This window comes from Cotesia glomerata, linkage group LG4 (assembly GCF_020080835.1).
Source record: "Cotesia glomerata isolate CgM1 linkage group LG4, MPM_Cglom_v2.3, whole genome shotgun sequence".
Classification (NCBI taxonomy): domain Eukaryota; kingdom Metazoa; phylum Arthropoda; class Insecta; order Hymenoptera; family Braconidae; genus Cotesia; species Cotesia glomerata.
The window spans coordinates 19499209-19512602 of NC_058161.1; the positions used below are offsets into that span (position 1 = coordinate 19499209).

At 29.9% G+C, this 13394-nt stretch overlaps 1 protein-coding gene across 3 annotated transcripts; it reads right to left on the reverse strand.

Annotated features, from left to right (window-relative positions):
- Positions 1–333: 333 nt before the first annotated feature.
- LOC123262900 (coiled-coil domain-containing protein 186) lies at positions 334–13394 on the reverse strand. 3 transcript variants are annotated; one of them, XM_044725384.1, is made up of 7 exons: positions 12957–13393; positions 11159–11751; positions 7788–8791; positions 4373–4988; positions 2538–2561; positions 726–875; positions 334–645 (listed from the first exon to the last, which is right to left on the reverse strand). In XM_044725384.1, the coding sequence occupies exons 1-7, from the start codon at positions 13075–13077 to the stop codon at positions 577–579; spliced, it is 2577 nt and encodes an 858-aa protein (XP_044581319.1). In that variant the 5' UTR covers positions 13078–13393; the 3' UTR covers positions 334–576. The 3 variants fall into 3 exon arrangements, with proteins under 3 accessions (XP_044581319.1, XP_044581320.1, XP_044581322.1); XM_044725385.1 differs by lacking the exon at positions 2538–2561 and having other exon boundaries at positions 12957–13392; XM_044725387.1 differs by lacking the exon at positions 334–645 and having other exon boundaries at positions 753–875; positions 2538–2626; positions 4361–4988; positions 12957–13394.

Sequence of the window (13394 nt, forward strand, 5' to 3'; positions counted from 1 at the left end):
AAAAAACCACTTTTGAAAAAATTTTTTTTTGTAGTTTTTTTGTGATTTCTCAAAATCTACCGGTCCGAATCATTCCAAAGTATCTACAAAATCTAAGTTTGGTCAAGCACTTTCAAATGGCACCAACCGCGATCAAATCGGTCAAGCCGTTCAAAAGTTATAAGAGGTTTACATACATCAACACACACACACACACACACACACACACACACACGCACGCACGCACGCACGCACGCATACATACAGAAACCATCGCGGGAATAGTCAGGGAAGCTTCCTAGGACCTCGAAACTTCGAAATTCGATGAAAACTCGATTTTCGTAAAACGGGGTGAAAACAATAACTTCTCGATATTTGAAAATCTTCGATTTTCTTAGCGTGAAGTTAAAAATAACTAATAAAATTATACAGCGCGATAAACAACAAACTTTTCAATAATGATACATCATAAGTATAATAATAATAATTGTAATAATAATAATAATTATTATTATTATTGTTGTTGTTTACATTATTATTATTGTTATTTGTGTTGTTATTATTAACATAATTAGATTTAAAAATTTTATCCGTTTGTCACTTGGCTGTTTTTTGATTTTGGATTGTAAGCTTTGCTATTTCATCACCAAGAGTGTCGATATTGTCCTAGAAGACATGTCAATTATTAATCCACCAAATAAATATCATAACTGATAATTGATGATATGATAATGAGAATAATATACCTTAAGAGTTATGTTTTTAAGTAACGCATCCTCAAGTACAGTCTGCAGCTTTTGATTTATCTCCAGCGACAATTCCAGCGTCATATTGTCATCAGTAACTCGTTGGTGGTAAACGGACGCCATTATTCCGCCATGTTTTATCAACTCAGCCTAAAAATCCGATATTGATGTTTTTAAAGATATAAGCTCACCCCATTACACTCATTGAGAGCTTTAATTTGAATACCCACATCAATTTTTCATATATTTTATATATTTATATATATATTACATATATGTATACATGAAAAATATTTAAAAAATGCATGTGGGTACTCAAATGAAAGCTCTTGATGAGTGTAACATCGGGATGAGCTTGTATCTTTAAAAATGTCAATAATTAAGATCTAACATTGCTATCTTATTAACTATTTACATTCTTAAAGATATAAGCTCGTCCTGATGTTACACTCATCGAGACCTTTCATATGAGTACCCACATCAATTTTTCATATATTTTATATATTACATATATGTATATATAAAAAATATATCAAAAATGCATGTGGGTACTCAAATGAAAGCTCTTGACGAGTGTAAAACCGGGATGAGCTTATATCTTCAAAAACTTCAATATTTAAATAAGTACAGTGCAATTTAACAAATATCTAGTGAACTATTGACATTTTAAAAGATATAAGCTCACCCCGACATTACACTCATTGAGATCTTTCATTTAAGTACACACATCAATTTTTCATATATTTTATATATTTATATATATTACATATATGTATATATGAAAAATATATCAAAAATGCATGTGGGTACTCAAATGAAAGGTCTCAAAGAGCGTAACATCAGGATGAGCTTATATCTTTAAAAATGTCAATAGTTGAGAAAGTACAGTGCAATTTAACAAATATCTTGTGAACTGTAGACATTTTTAAAGATATAAGCTCATCTCAAAATTACACTCATCAAGACCTTTCATTTGAATACCCACATCAATTGTTCATTTATTTTATATATTTATATATATGTTTATATGATAAATATATAAAATGCATGTGGGTACTCAAATGAAAGCTCTTCATGACCATAACATCGGGATGAGCTTATATCTTTAAAAACGTCAATAGTTGAGAAAGTACAGTGCAATTTAACAAATATCTTGTGAACTATCGAAATTTTTAAAACTATAAGCTCACCCTGACATTACACTCGTCGAGACCTTTCATTTGAGTACCCACATCAATTTTTCATATATTTTATATATTTATATATATTACACATATGTATATATGAAAAATATATCAAAAATGCAATTGGGTACTCAAATAAAAGCTTTTGATGATTGTAACACCGGGATGAGCTTATGTCTTTAAAATCGTCAATATTTAAGAAAGTACAGTGCAATTTAACAAATATCTTGTGAACTATTGACATTTTCAAAGATATAAGCTCATCTCAAAATTACACTCATCAAGACCTTTCATTTGAATACCCACATCAATTTTTCATATATTTTATATATTTATATATATTACATATATATGTGTATATAAAAACTATATCAAAAATGCATGTGGGTACTCAAATAAAAGCTCTTAACAAGTGTAACATCAGAATGAGCTTATATCTTAAAAAACTTCAATAGTTAAAAAAGTACAGCGCAATTTAACAAAAATCACTATTTAATCAACCAAAATTTTATTTATTTATAGTTCACAACTCTCTGCAGTCACGTAGTGACTGCAAAGTTACTAGTTATTCAAAATATCCTAAATCAACTAATAAATACTCAAAAAAATCCATAACCTAAAAACTCACCGTATCCCTATGACTCTTCAAATTCTATCGCAGCATGAAGCCAAATTAAATTCCCATTTTATAACCTTATAAAATCTTCCCCACCTAACCTTCAAATGTTAATGCGCTTTTTCATCCCCCGACAAAATATTCTACCGACAAAATATCCTATAGACAAAATATCTTACAGACAAAATATTTACTTCATGAAATTGATTAAGGAAGTACGAGCACCAAGACAACTTTCGATAAAAAGCTTGATTTTTTTTTAATATGAAGTTTAAATATGTCTAAACAAATTCCGAAAATTTAAAAGAGATTGTCCGATTATTTAAATAAATAATTAACTTTAAAGTTGAGCAATTTAACATTGGTCTTATGGGGTAACCTCCAAACATTGATACATTTCTGTATTTTTCTCGTAAAACTGTCGGTGAATATTTTTAAAAAACTTATGGATGAAAGTAAATATATTAGTGATGAATTTAATTAAAAAAAATTGATACTTGCCCGACTAATTAAAGTGTATTAATTAAAAGAAAAATAAATGCCGCCATTAGCCAATGTTAAATGTATATCTATTAGGGTGGCCCAAAAAAACCGACTATGTTTTTTTTTGAGTCTCGAGTGAAAAAATGTTAGTTTTTGATGTTTTAAGAGCCCTCTCCAAAAGACAGTTGAAAAAAAAATTTTTAAGAGGTCATTCCAAATTTTTTAAAATTTCAAAAATCGTCAAAAATCAAACTTTTTTTTTTTTAATTTTTTTTCTCGTTACGGTATAATTTTATAAACTAAAAAAAAATAATTTTCTGAAAATTTCAGTTCAAAATTAAAATTTTAAAAGGTTGCTCATAATTTTTTTCAATTTATTAGTGCATTAGTTTAGATTTTTTCGAGCGACCTTTTACTATTCAAATTAAAATTCCATGCATTTTTTTTTTATTTAGTACCATAATCGATTAAAATACATCACGAGATGAACTAAAAATCAAGCACAACATAGAAAATATAATTTTTTTTTTAATTTAATAATTTTTTTTAATCAACTGTCAGGCGTGGATTCGAATCCCAAGCTGGTCTTAGAAACCAGCTTGGTTGAGATTTGACCTTGCCGCGTAGGTTAAGATTTTTACAAACCAAAAAGACTCCAACATACCACTCCCAACACTTAAAGTCGGCGATATGACTAATTAAAGAAAAAAAAAAAAAATTTTGAGCGACCTTTCAAAATTTAAATTTTGAACTGAAATTTTCAGAAACTTATTTTTTTTTGGTCTATAAAATTATACCGTAACGAGAAAAAAAAATTAAAAAAAAAAAAAATTCGATTTTTGACGATTTTTGAAATTTTAAAAAATTTGGAGTGACCTCTTAAAAATTTTTTTTTAAGCTGTCCTTTGGTGAGGGCTCTTAAAACATCAAAAACTAACATTTTTTCACTCAAGACTAAGAAAAAAAAAATAGTCGGTTTTTTTGGGCCACCCTAATATCTATATATTAAGAAAAATCATATGACTACTGCTCTCCCCTTACCACGCTAGAGTTGATACCTATCCCCACCCTGCCTAGCGCTCATACTTCCTTAACGGTCGAGATTTGAACGTTCGCGATGACTCGCGTTTGTGTTAGCCTATTACTGAGTAAACACACACAAAAATCATGTTAAAAGGGCGCAACACGGTAACAACCTTATGTGTTTGGAAGTTTGTGTGGTGGGATATTTTATCAAGGGAAATTTATGTAAAGAGGATATATTTGTCTTGAAATTATTTTGCTTGGGATATTTTGTCGGGGATTTTTTGTCTGTAGGATATTTTGTCGGGGGATGAAAACGCGCGGAACCCCTTCAAACTTACCTTATATTTATCCCTCTCATTACTGCCCATGGCATCAAAGCTCTCGCTCAAAACATAATTCTGAATAATCTTAGTCTTCTTCTGCAACTCAGCAACAAGCACTCTAGTATGTTCCTCCAAAAAGTCCAACTTTTCCGCCCTCTTAACATTAACCCTCTGCAACTTGATCACCCTATCAACAAGCGCCTGTTTATCCAGCTCATTATAAATCACCCCTGCCTCCTTATCAGCTTCTTCATTAAGCGACAAAACAGATGGCGTTCTAGTCTGAACAGCGCCCTCTATAGCGGGACTAGTTCCCTCCAATTTCTTCTTCAACTGTCCAACTTCCCTCGTAAGTTCCTTTATAGTCATCTGGTGCTTTCTCTTAAGCACCAAGTTCTCGCCCTTGCTGTCCTCTAGCATCTGCTTCAAGTTCTCCGCCATCTTGGTCTGTTCCGCTAGATGTCGCGCAAGTAGTTCGCACTCATCCACACGTTTCTTCTTCTCATCTCTCAGCTCTTCGGTAATTTCTTTGATTCTAGCCTTCAGTTCCTTGACCTGTTCCCGGAACGGAACCAGTTCCTTCTCCAGTTCCTTCATCCTGGACTCGGTAATTGTAAACTCAGACTGCAATCTGAGTATTTTTTGTTTATTATTATTAATTCGCATGCCTAAAGGTGAAAGGGCGTATAAAAATTTATGCGCCCTTTTACTTTTGCAAAGGTAAAAGGGCGCATATTTGTTTTTATTGCCAATCGAGTAGCAGACACATTCTACGCTTAAAATTGAAAAAAAAAATTGCAAAGGTAAAAGGGCGTATATCTTTAATTATACGGCCTTTTACTTTTAAGAATACGAAATTTTGGTGATCTAAAGGTCAAAGAGTGTATAATTTTTTTTTCGGCCAGTTTACAAAATAACATATTCGTAGTTTAAAAATGTGAAAAAAAAACTTTCTGTGGTAGTAGCGGCATAAAACCTCAACTATACAATTTTTTAAAGTTAAAAAAGAAAATATATCGAAAAAACAATAAATTACGCGTGATTATTTTCTCGCTTTTTATTTTAAGAAATAGTTATTATAAAATTTGGATTCTGGATTGTTGATCATGATGAAACAGCTGTTGTGTAAACGGTGCCAGTAGTTATATTCAATAGGGCGATTAAAGCTGGAAATTTCAAAATTTTCAATGTTATCTCTTATTGTGATTTTTTTTATTACCTAATTTTTACGTAATTTGTTTTTGATTGATTTATTTTCTATTTGTTTATATCAAACTTTGTATATGAGGCTGTTATTTCAGTATAACTTGTCTTGTGAAACTATAATTTAATATTTGGTATCAAAACTACAATTTTTTTTTATGCGCCCTTTTACCTTTAAGTAGTACTTTTCTTAAAGCTGAAAGGACATATGTCTTGAGATACGCCCTTTCAGCTTTAGGATACCAACTTTTTTTTTCACAGATTTTTACGTATCAGACAATTTCAAACCGCATGCAGAAAAAAGAATTTTTTTTATACCCCCTTTCAGCACAAATCCCTATTAACCTTTAGCTATACGCCCTTTTACCTCTAAGTACGCGAATTAAAATGAAGTGTGTTTTATATACCCAGATAACATATGCTTGAGCAAGATTTAGGTGCCAGTATCTTGAGCAAAACCCCTAGTTGCTAGTGTCTTTTTCAACATATGGGTCTTGCTCAAGTTCATGTAGAAAAAACTGGTTCAAGATTTATATATAACTAGCTCAAGAATTCTTGTGCAAGAATATGAGATAAGTCTAATACAAGGTGCATTGAAAAACTTTCTGACGGATTTTTTGAATCAGAAACTCACAACAGACACTTACCCATGACTTGCTCAACATTTGCTCAAGATCCGTAATCCTCAGTAATTTGTTCATTTCTAAAGCATTTGTCAACCAAAAACTAACAGCAAATGTTGAAGCGTGACTTGCTCAAGATTTGCTCAAGATGCATCATGCATTATATATTTTATAGCACTTTTTCCCCTCCACTACTTGAAGATCTATTGATTCAGTGGTACTCATTTTAAAATAATTTTGTCTTGATCGATAGAACAGTAGGTCTGTACTCTAAAAGGTTAAGCTGAATGAGATCCACTGATCCTATAGTAAATATAGGAGGGGTAGAATGATGCGAACGGTCACTCGAAAACATTTGATCTTGAGCAGATCTTGACCAAGTTTTGCACAAGTTTATTCAGCATGCTTTTAGTGTCAGTCTTTCTCAAGAATTGATATAGTTAGTTTATCGATAAGCATCTTCAGATTTTCTCAATTTTCTTACACAATTCTTGAGCTATAATCTGGCCGAAAGTTCTTGTACAAGGTTTGTTCAAGACTTGTCAATCGAATTTGCTACAAGTATCTGGAGCAAGACCCATAGGTAGAAAAAGACACTAACAACTATCGAAATTGAGACCAGAATTGCTCAAGCCTTGAAAAAGATTGCTATGTGGAGAGGTTTTCTTTTCTTTGATTTATTAATTAAAATGAAGTCGCGTGCCTAAAGGTAGAAGGGCTTATAGCTAAGGGTTAATAGGTATTTGTGCTGAAAAGGCGTATAAACAAATTTTTTTTGCCATTCGGTTTGAAATTGTCTGAAACGTAAAAATCTGTGAAAAAAAAAAGTTGGTATCCTAAAGCTGAAAGGGCGTATCTCAAGACATACGCCCTTTTAGCTTTAGGAAAAGTACTACTTAAAGGTAAAAGGACGCATAAAAAAAAAATTGTAGTTTTAATAGCAAATGTTAAATAATAGTTTCACATGACAAGTTATACTGAAATAACAGCCTCATATACAAAGTGAAGATATAAACAAATAGAAAATAAATCAATCAAAAACAAATTACGTAAAAATTAAGTAACAAAAAAAATCACAATGACAGATAACATTGAAATATTTTGAAATTTCTCGCTTTAATCACCCTATTGAATATAACTACTGGCACCGTTCACACAACAGCTGTTTCATCATGATCAACAATCCAGAATCCAAATTTTATAATAACTATTTCTTAAAATAAAAAGCAAGAAAATAATTACGCGTAATTTATTGTTTTTTCGATAAATTTTCTTTTTTAACTTTAAAAAATTTAATAGTTGAGGTTTTACGCCGCTACTACCACACAAAGTTTTTTTTTCACATTTTTAAACTACGAATATGTTATTTTGTAAACTGGCCGAAAAAAAAATTATACACCCTTTCACCTTTAGATCACCAAAATTTCGAATTCTTAAAAGTAAAAGGCCGTATAATTAAAGACATACGCCCTTTTACCTTTGCAATTTTTTATTTCAATTTTAAGCGTAGAATGTGTCTACTACTCGATAGGCATTAAAAAAAAAATATGCGCCCTTTTACCTTTAGGCACGCAATTTAATTAGAAAACATGATTGTTACAAACCTGACATTTTTATCCGTGAGCTTCTGGGTGAACTCCAACATCTGGTTCTCCCTCTGCACGGAACAGTCCATATCAACCTGCAGTTCCTTGTTCACCGCTTGGAGGCGCTGGAGTTCGCTTTCAGTCGCCAACAGTTCCTGGTTCCTAGCCATCAGTTCCAACCTAGTTCCTTCAAGAGTTTCTGCCTTAACAGTCAGGTCATTAATCGCTTTCAAGCGTTCCTCACTAACTACTTCCAACTCATCGAAGTTCCTCTTCAGTTCCACATAGATGGCGTCTAAGTCGTTGTTCCTCAAGGTCAGCGCACTGTTCTCTTCAATGAGAACCTGCTGCCGGTGATTCAGAGTCTCGATTTCTTTCAACAGTTGCAACCGTTCAGCTTCTTTATCCTCAACAACATGGCGTTCTAAAATTAGTCGCGCATGTTGTTCCTTTAATTGATGATCTAGAGTCACTGCTTTGTTCTCTTCCGACTGTTGGAACTTCTTTATCGACTCGCAAGACTCACGGCGGACATTTTCACACTCGTCTTTTAATTCATCAATTCTCAAGCTCGCTTTTTCTAATTTTTCCGAGGTTTCTTTGTGAGACTGCAGCTCAGATTTTAATTTAGTCTGCGTCCATTTTAATTTAACCTCTCTTAAGTCAAGATCTTCACGGAGCTTCTCGAGTTCCTTCTGCGCGTCGATTAATTCCCGGCACTTTACGTCCAACATTTGAGTTACTCGAGAGCGCTCGTTAAAAGCTGTCTTTAATTTTGAAGTTAGAACCTCTTTGTCGGAGGTCAGTTGCTTTAAACGAGAGTGAGATTGTTCTAGGGTCCGTTGCAAGTCTAAGCGCTGTTTTTCGGAAATTGCGTACTTCATTACCATGCTCTCACGCTCTTTGTTCGCGGAACTGTATTGATGGAGGAGAGCGTCTTTCTGGGAGAGCGCGCTGCGCAGTTCGGAAGTTAGGCGGGAGATTGTTGCGTCTCTGTTGTCGATAGATGGTGATACTGGCTCCTGGAAAATTAAAGAAGTTACATTGATAAATTTAAAACTTCTATTTTATATATTCACTAAAAAAATGTCGATACTAAAGGTAATCTATGTTATTATTGATATTTTTAAAGATATAAGCTCATCGTGGTGTTACACTTATCGAGACCTTTCATTTGAGTACCCACATCAATTTTTCATATATTTTATATATTTATATATATTGTAAATATGTATATATGAAAAATATATCAAAAATGCATGTGGGTACTCAAATGAAAGCTCTTGATGAGTGTAACATCGGGATGTGCTTATATCTTTGAATAGGTCGATAATTAAGAACTGATATTGCTATCTTGTCTACTAACGACATTTTTACACGCTTTATATTAGCTTCACTTGTATGTCAGTTTATTTGTTTGTCAGTTTGTCAGTATGTCAGTAACTCTCCGTGGGTAATCTGCGCGCCTGCGGCCTTCCTTGGTTCTGGTAGCCGTTTCTCAGGCTCCCTCTCCGAAATCGAACTCTGATTCCCCGTATTTATAATATTTTATAAATAAACCAAACTAAAAAGTAAAAAATAAATAATAGTTTAAAAAAACTAAAAACACGCTTTTTATAGAAAACCAAACTAAAAAATAGAAAATAAATTTAAATTAAGAATAGTGTTAAAAATTTCAATAAATATAAATTAATAATAGTGTAAATAAAAAAAATGTATTTTATTTTAAAAAAAGCGTGGGGTGCTTTTTAAGATATTATCAAAATGATAATCAATCTACTCATATCTGTCAATAAAATATTTATAACTATTGACACCATGCACCTCACGCTTTTTTTAAAATAAAATACATTTTTTTTATTTACACTATTCTTAATTTAAATTTATTTTCTATTTTTTAGTTTGGTTTTCTATAAAAAGCGTGTTTTTAGTTTTTTTAAACTATTATTTATTAAAGATATAAGCTCACCCTGACATTACACTTATCGAGACCTTTCATTTGAGTACCCACATGAATTTTTGATATATTTTTCATATATACATATATATAATATATATAAATATATGAAAAATTGATGTGGGTAATCAGATGAAAGCTCTCGATGAATGTAATATCGGAGTGAGTTTATATCTTTAAAAATGTCAATAGTTCAAAAGATACAAGGTCATTTCTTAATTATTGACATTTTTAAAGATATAAGCTCATCCTGATGTTACACTTATCGAGAGCTTTCATTTGAGTATCCACATGCATTTTTGATATATTTTTCATATATACATATATATAATATATATAAATATATAAATTATATGAAAAATTGATGTGGATACTCAAATGAAAGGTCTAGATGAGTGTAAAGTCGGAATGAGCTTATATCTTTAAAAATGTCAATAGTTCACAAGATGTTTGTTAAATTGCACTGTACCTTTTTAACTATTTACGTTTTTAAAGATATAAGCTCATCCCGATGTTACACTCATCAAGAGCTTTCATTTGAGTATCCACATGCATTTTTGATATATTTTTCATATATACATAATACATATATATATAATATATATAAATATATGAAAAATTGATGTGGGTACTCAAATGAAAGGTCTCGATGAGTGTAACATCAGGATGAGCTTATATCTTTAAAAATGTCAATAATTAAGAAATGACCTTGTATCTTTTGAACTATTGACATTTTTAAAGATATAAGCTCACTCCGATATTACATTCATCGAGAGCTTTCATCCGAGTACCCACATCAATTTTTCATATATTTATATATATGTATATATATGAAAAATATATCAAAAATTCATGTGGGTACTCAAATGAAAGGTCTCGATAAGTGTAATGTCAGGGTGAGCTTATATCTTTAAAAATGTCGTTAGTAGACAAGATAGCAATATCAGTTCTTAATTATCGACCTTTTTAAAGATATAAGCTCATCCCGATGTTACACTCATCAAGAGCTTTCATTTGAGTATCCACATGCATTTTTGATATATTTTTCATATATACATAATACATATATATATATAATATATATAAATATATAAAAAATTGATGTGGGTACTCAAATGAAAGGTCTCGATGAGTGTAACATCAGGATGAGCTTATATCTTTTAAAATGTCAATAGTTCTCAAGATACAAGGTAATTTCTTAATTATGTATCTCGAGATAGAGTATTTTCGAATGCAGCCTAAATACTTATCATAGTAAATTGACTATTAGTGAGAATGAAATGAAACCTTGAAAAGGCCTAAATTCAAGTCAACACCTTTGCAATGACTCTAAATTTCACTAAAAAAAAAACCTATTTTATCATATAAATATCCTGGACACAAAATTTTTCTTATTCCCTTAATAATATTAATTAAACCTTTAAAAACTAACCTTAGACACTTGATTTATTTCCAATTCTTTGATCCGTTCCTCCAACATCATTTTATCCCTCGAAACTTTCCTAAGCTCTTCCAGCAATCTTCCACAGTCCATTTCTTCTCCATTGACCTCCACCTCATTAATTTCTTCTTTACCACCCTCCAAAGAATCATCTTCTCTTCCAAACCTCTGATCTGCACCTTCCCTTTCTTCACAATTACCCAGCTTCTGTGCCATTTCTTTCTGCTGCAAGTACTGAGGCAGCAGCGCCTTCTCCATGATATTCGTTGACTTCTCCGTGATGAAGTTTAGCAAATTCCGGCTCTTGTTGATCAGCGGTACACTTGACTGGATCAAATTAGAATGCGAGAATTTAGTCACCAATAATTGCGACTTATGCGGGTCCAAGCTGTCATTGATTTCTATATGCTTCAACTGCAAACTCTCGCTTCTGTGCTCACCTTCATTTGGCAATTTATTTTCTACATCTTGATTATTTTCCACATCTAAGTTATCTATTTCTGATAAATTTTTTATCTTGTCCAGGTCTAGGTCGCTGGTTTGATTTTCTTGGAATGTTTTGGTACTTTCATTGTTGCTAGAATCTAAAAAAAAGATTTTTTTTTGCATTTCTTCAGAAGACTATAATTATTATTATTTGTCAAAATTAAATTAGCCGACATCTGAAAATTTTTATAATTTTTTTTAAGAAAAAATTTGTTCTAAAAAATTATTTTTAAAAAATTGCATTTTTAATTTTATTAAATTTCTACAAGTCTATTTTTTTAATGATTTTTTTTTTTGACATAATTTATTTATTAAAGAAAATTAAAAAATTTGTAAAGTAACAGCTAAATTTAATGATAATAAATTTAGCAGATATTTAATAATTTTTAGAATTTTTTTTAACAAATAAATTATGGCAAAAAAAATATTTAAAAAATTGACGTAGAAATTTTAAAAAATAAAAAATGCAATAATTTTTTTGAACAAATTTTTTTATTAAAAAATTCTCGTGACTGCTAACTTTAATGTCATCATTTGTGAAAATTAAATTAGCGGACATTTGAAAATTTTTATAATTTTTTTTAATGAAAAAATTATGTTATCAATAAATAATATTTTTAAATGTTTATGTTAGTTAAAAAAGTTAAAAAATGTTTGAGATTTTAATAATTACCTTTTTAAAAAAGTTTAAAAATTTTACTTTCTAATATTTATATCTTAAAAATAATAAATAAAAAAAAATTGTATAAAACTGTAAAGTTAATGATATTAAAGTTAGACCATTTTTTAATTTTATTTAACAAAAAAATTTGTGTCAATTTTTTTTCTTATTTTTTTTTATGATGAAAATAAATTTAGCAAATATTAAATAATTTTTAGAATTTTTTTTAGCTAATAAATTATAGCAAAAAAAATTAGAAAAAAAAATTGACATTTAGAAATTTAAAAAAATAAAAAATGCAATTTTTTAAAAATAATTCTTTGGAACAAATTTATTTGTTAAAAAAATTTTTTTAATTCTCTTATGACTGCTAACTTTAATGTCATTTTTTTATGCAGTAATTTATTTATTAGAAAAATTCTTAAAATTATTAAATATCTGTTAAATTAATTTTCATGTAAAATTATGCAAATAAAATATTATAAAAAAATTAAAATAAAAAATTTCACATGTAGAAGTTTTGAAAAATTATCCGTGGAATTTTTTTTAAGTATTTTTTTACTTGTAATTAAATGAATAAAAAAAAATCAAAAATTGTTGAACGTCGGCTAATTTTATTATCATTAATTATTTTATAATTACCTGTAAGTGTTATTTTATTATCACTGTCATTGTGATTATTTATACTATCTATTTCTGGAGTACTTACAAAATTTAATTCATTTATTTTATTATTACTATTAATACTGCACATTTCTTCCATTTTCACAGCTGTCAAATTTGGACTACGTTTTTGGGAAGAAATAATTTATTATTTTGTAATTTAAATAAATTAAATTTTTAGAGCTCGTCGAGGTTAATGACATAGTAATTGTTTTCATTATTTTTTTATCAAGACATGACACTTTTATTTAATTATATGTAAGATGAACACATTACTGGTGGTGGAGATTTAAAGGTATGTTGGTTTAAACTTTTTTTTATCAAGGGCACTTGTAATTTAATTTCTAATAATTTTCTGTCAGAATATTTTCATTTTCAGATTATTACACACATTCATACTTTGTGTATGTATGTTTA

What these genes read in the sequence shown, in the direction of transcription:
- LOC123262900 (XM_044725384.1), bottom strand. Translation starts at nt 13,077, where the DNA reads ATGGAAGAAATGTGCAGTATTAATAGTAATAATAAAATAAATGAATTA. An exon ending in TAATAAAATAACACTTACAG is followed by an intron (nt 11,752 to 12,956) that starts GTAATTATAAAA and finishes TCTTTTTTTTAG; the next exon opens with ATTCTAGCAACAATGAAAGT. An exon ending in AAATAAATCAAGTGTCTAAG is followed by an intron (nt 8,792 to 11,158) that starts GTTAGTTTTTAA and finishes TTAATTTTCCAG; the next exon opens with GAGCCAGTATCACCATCTAT.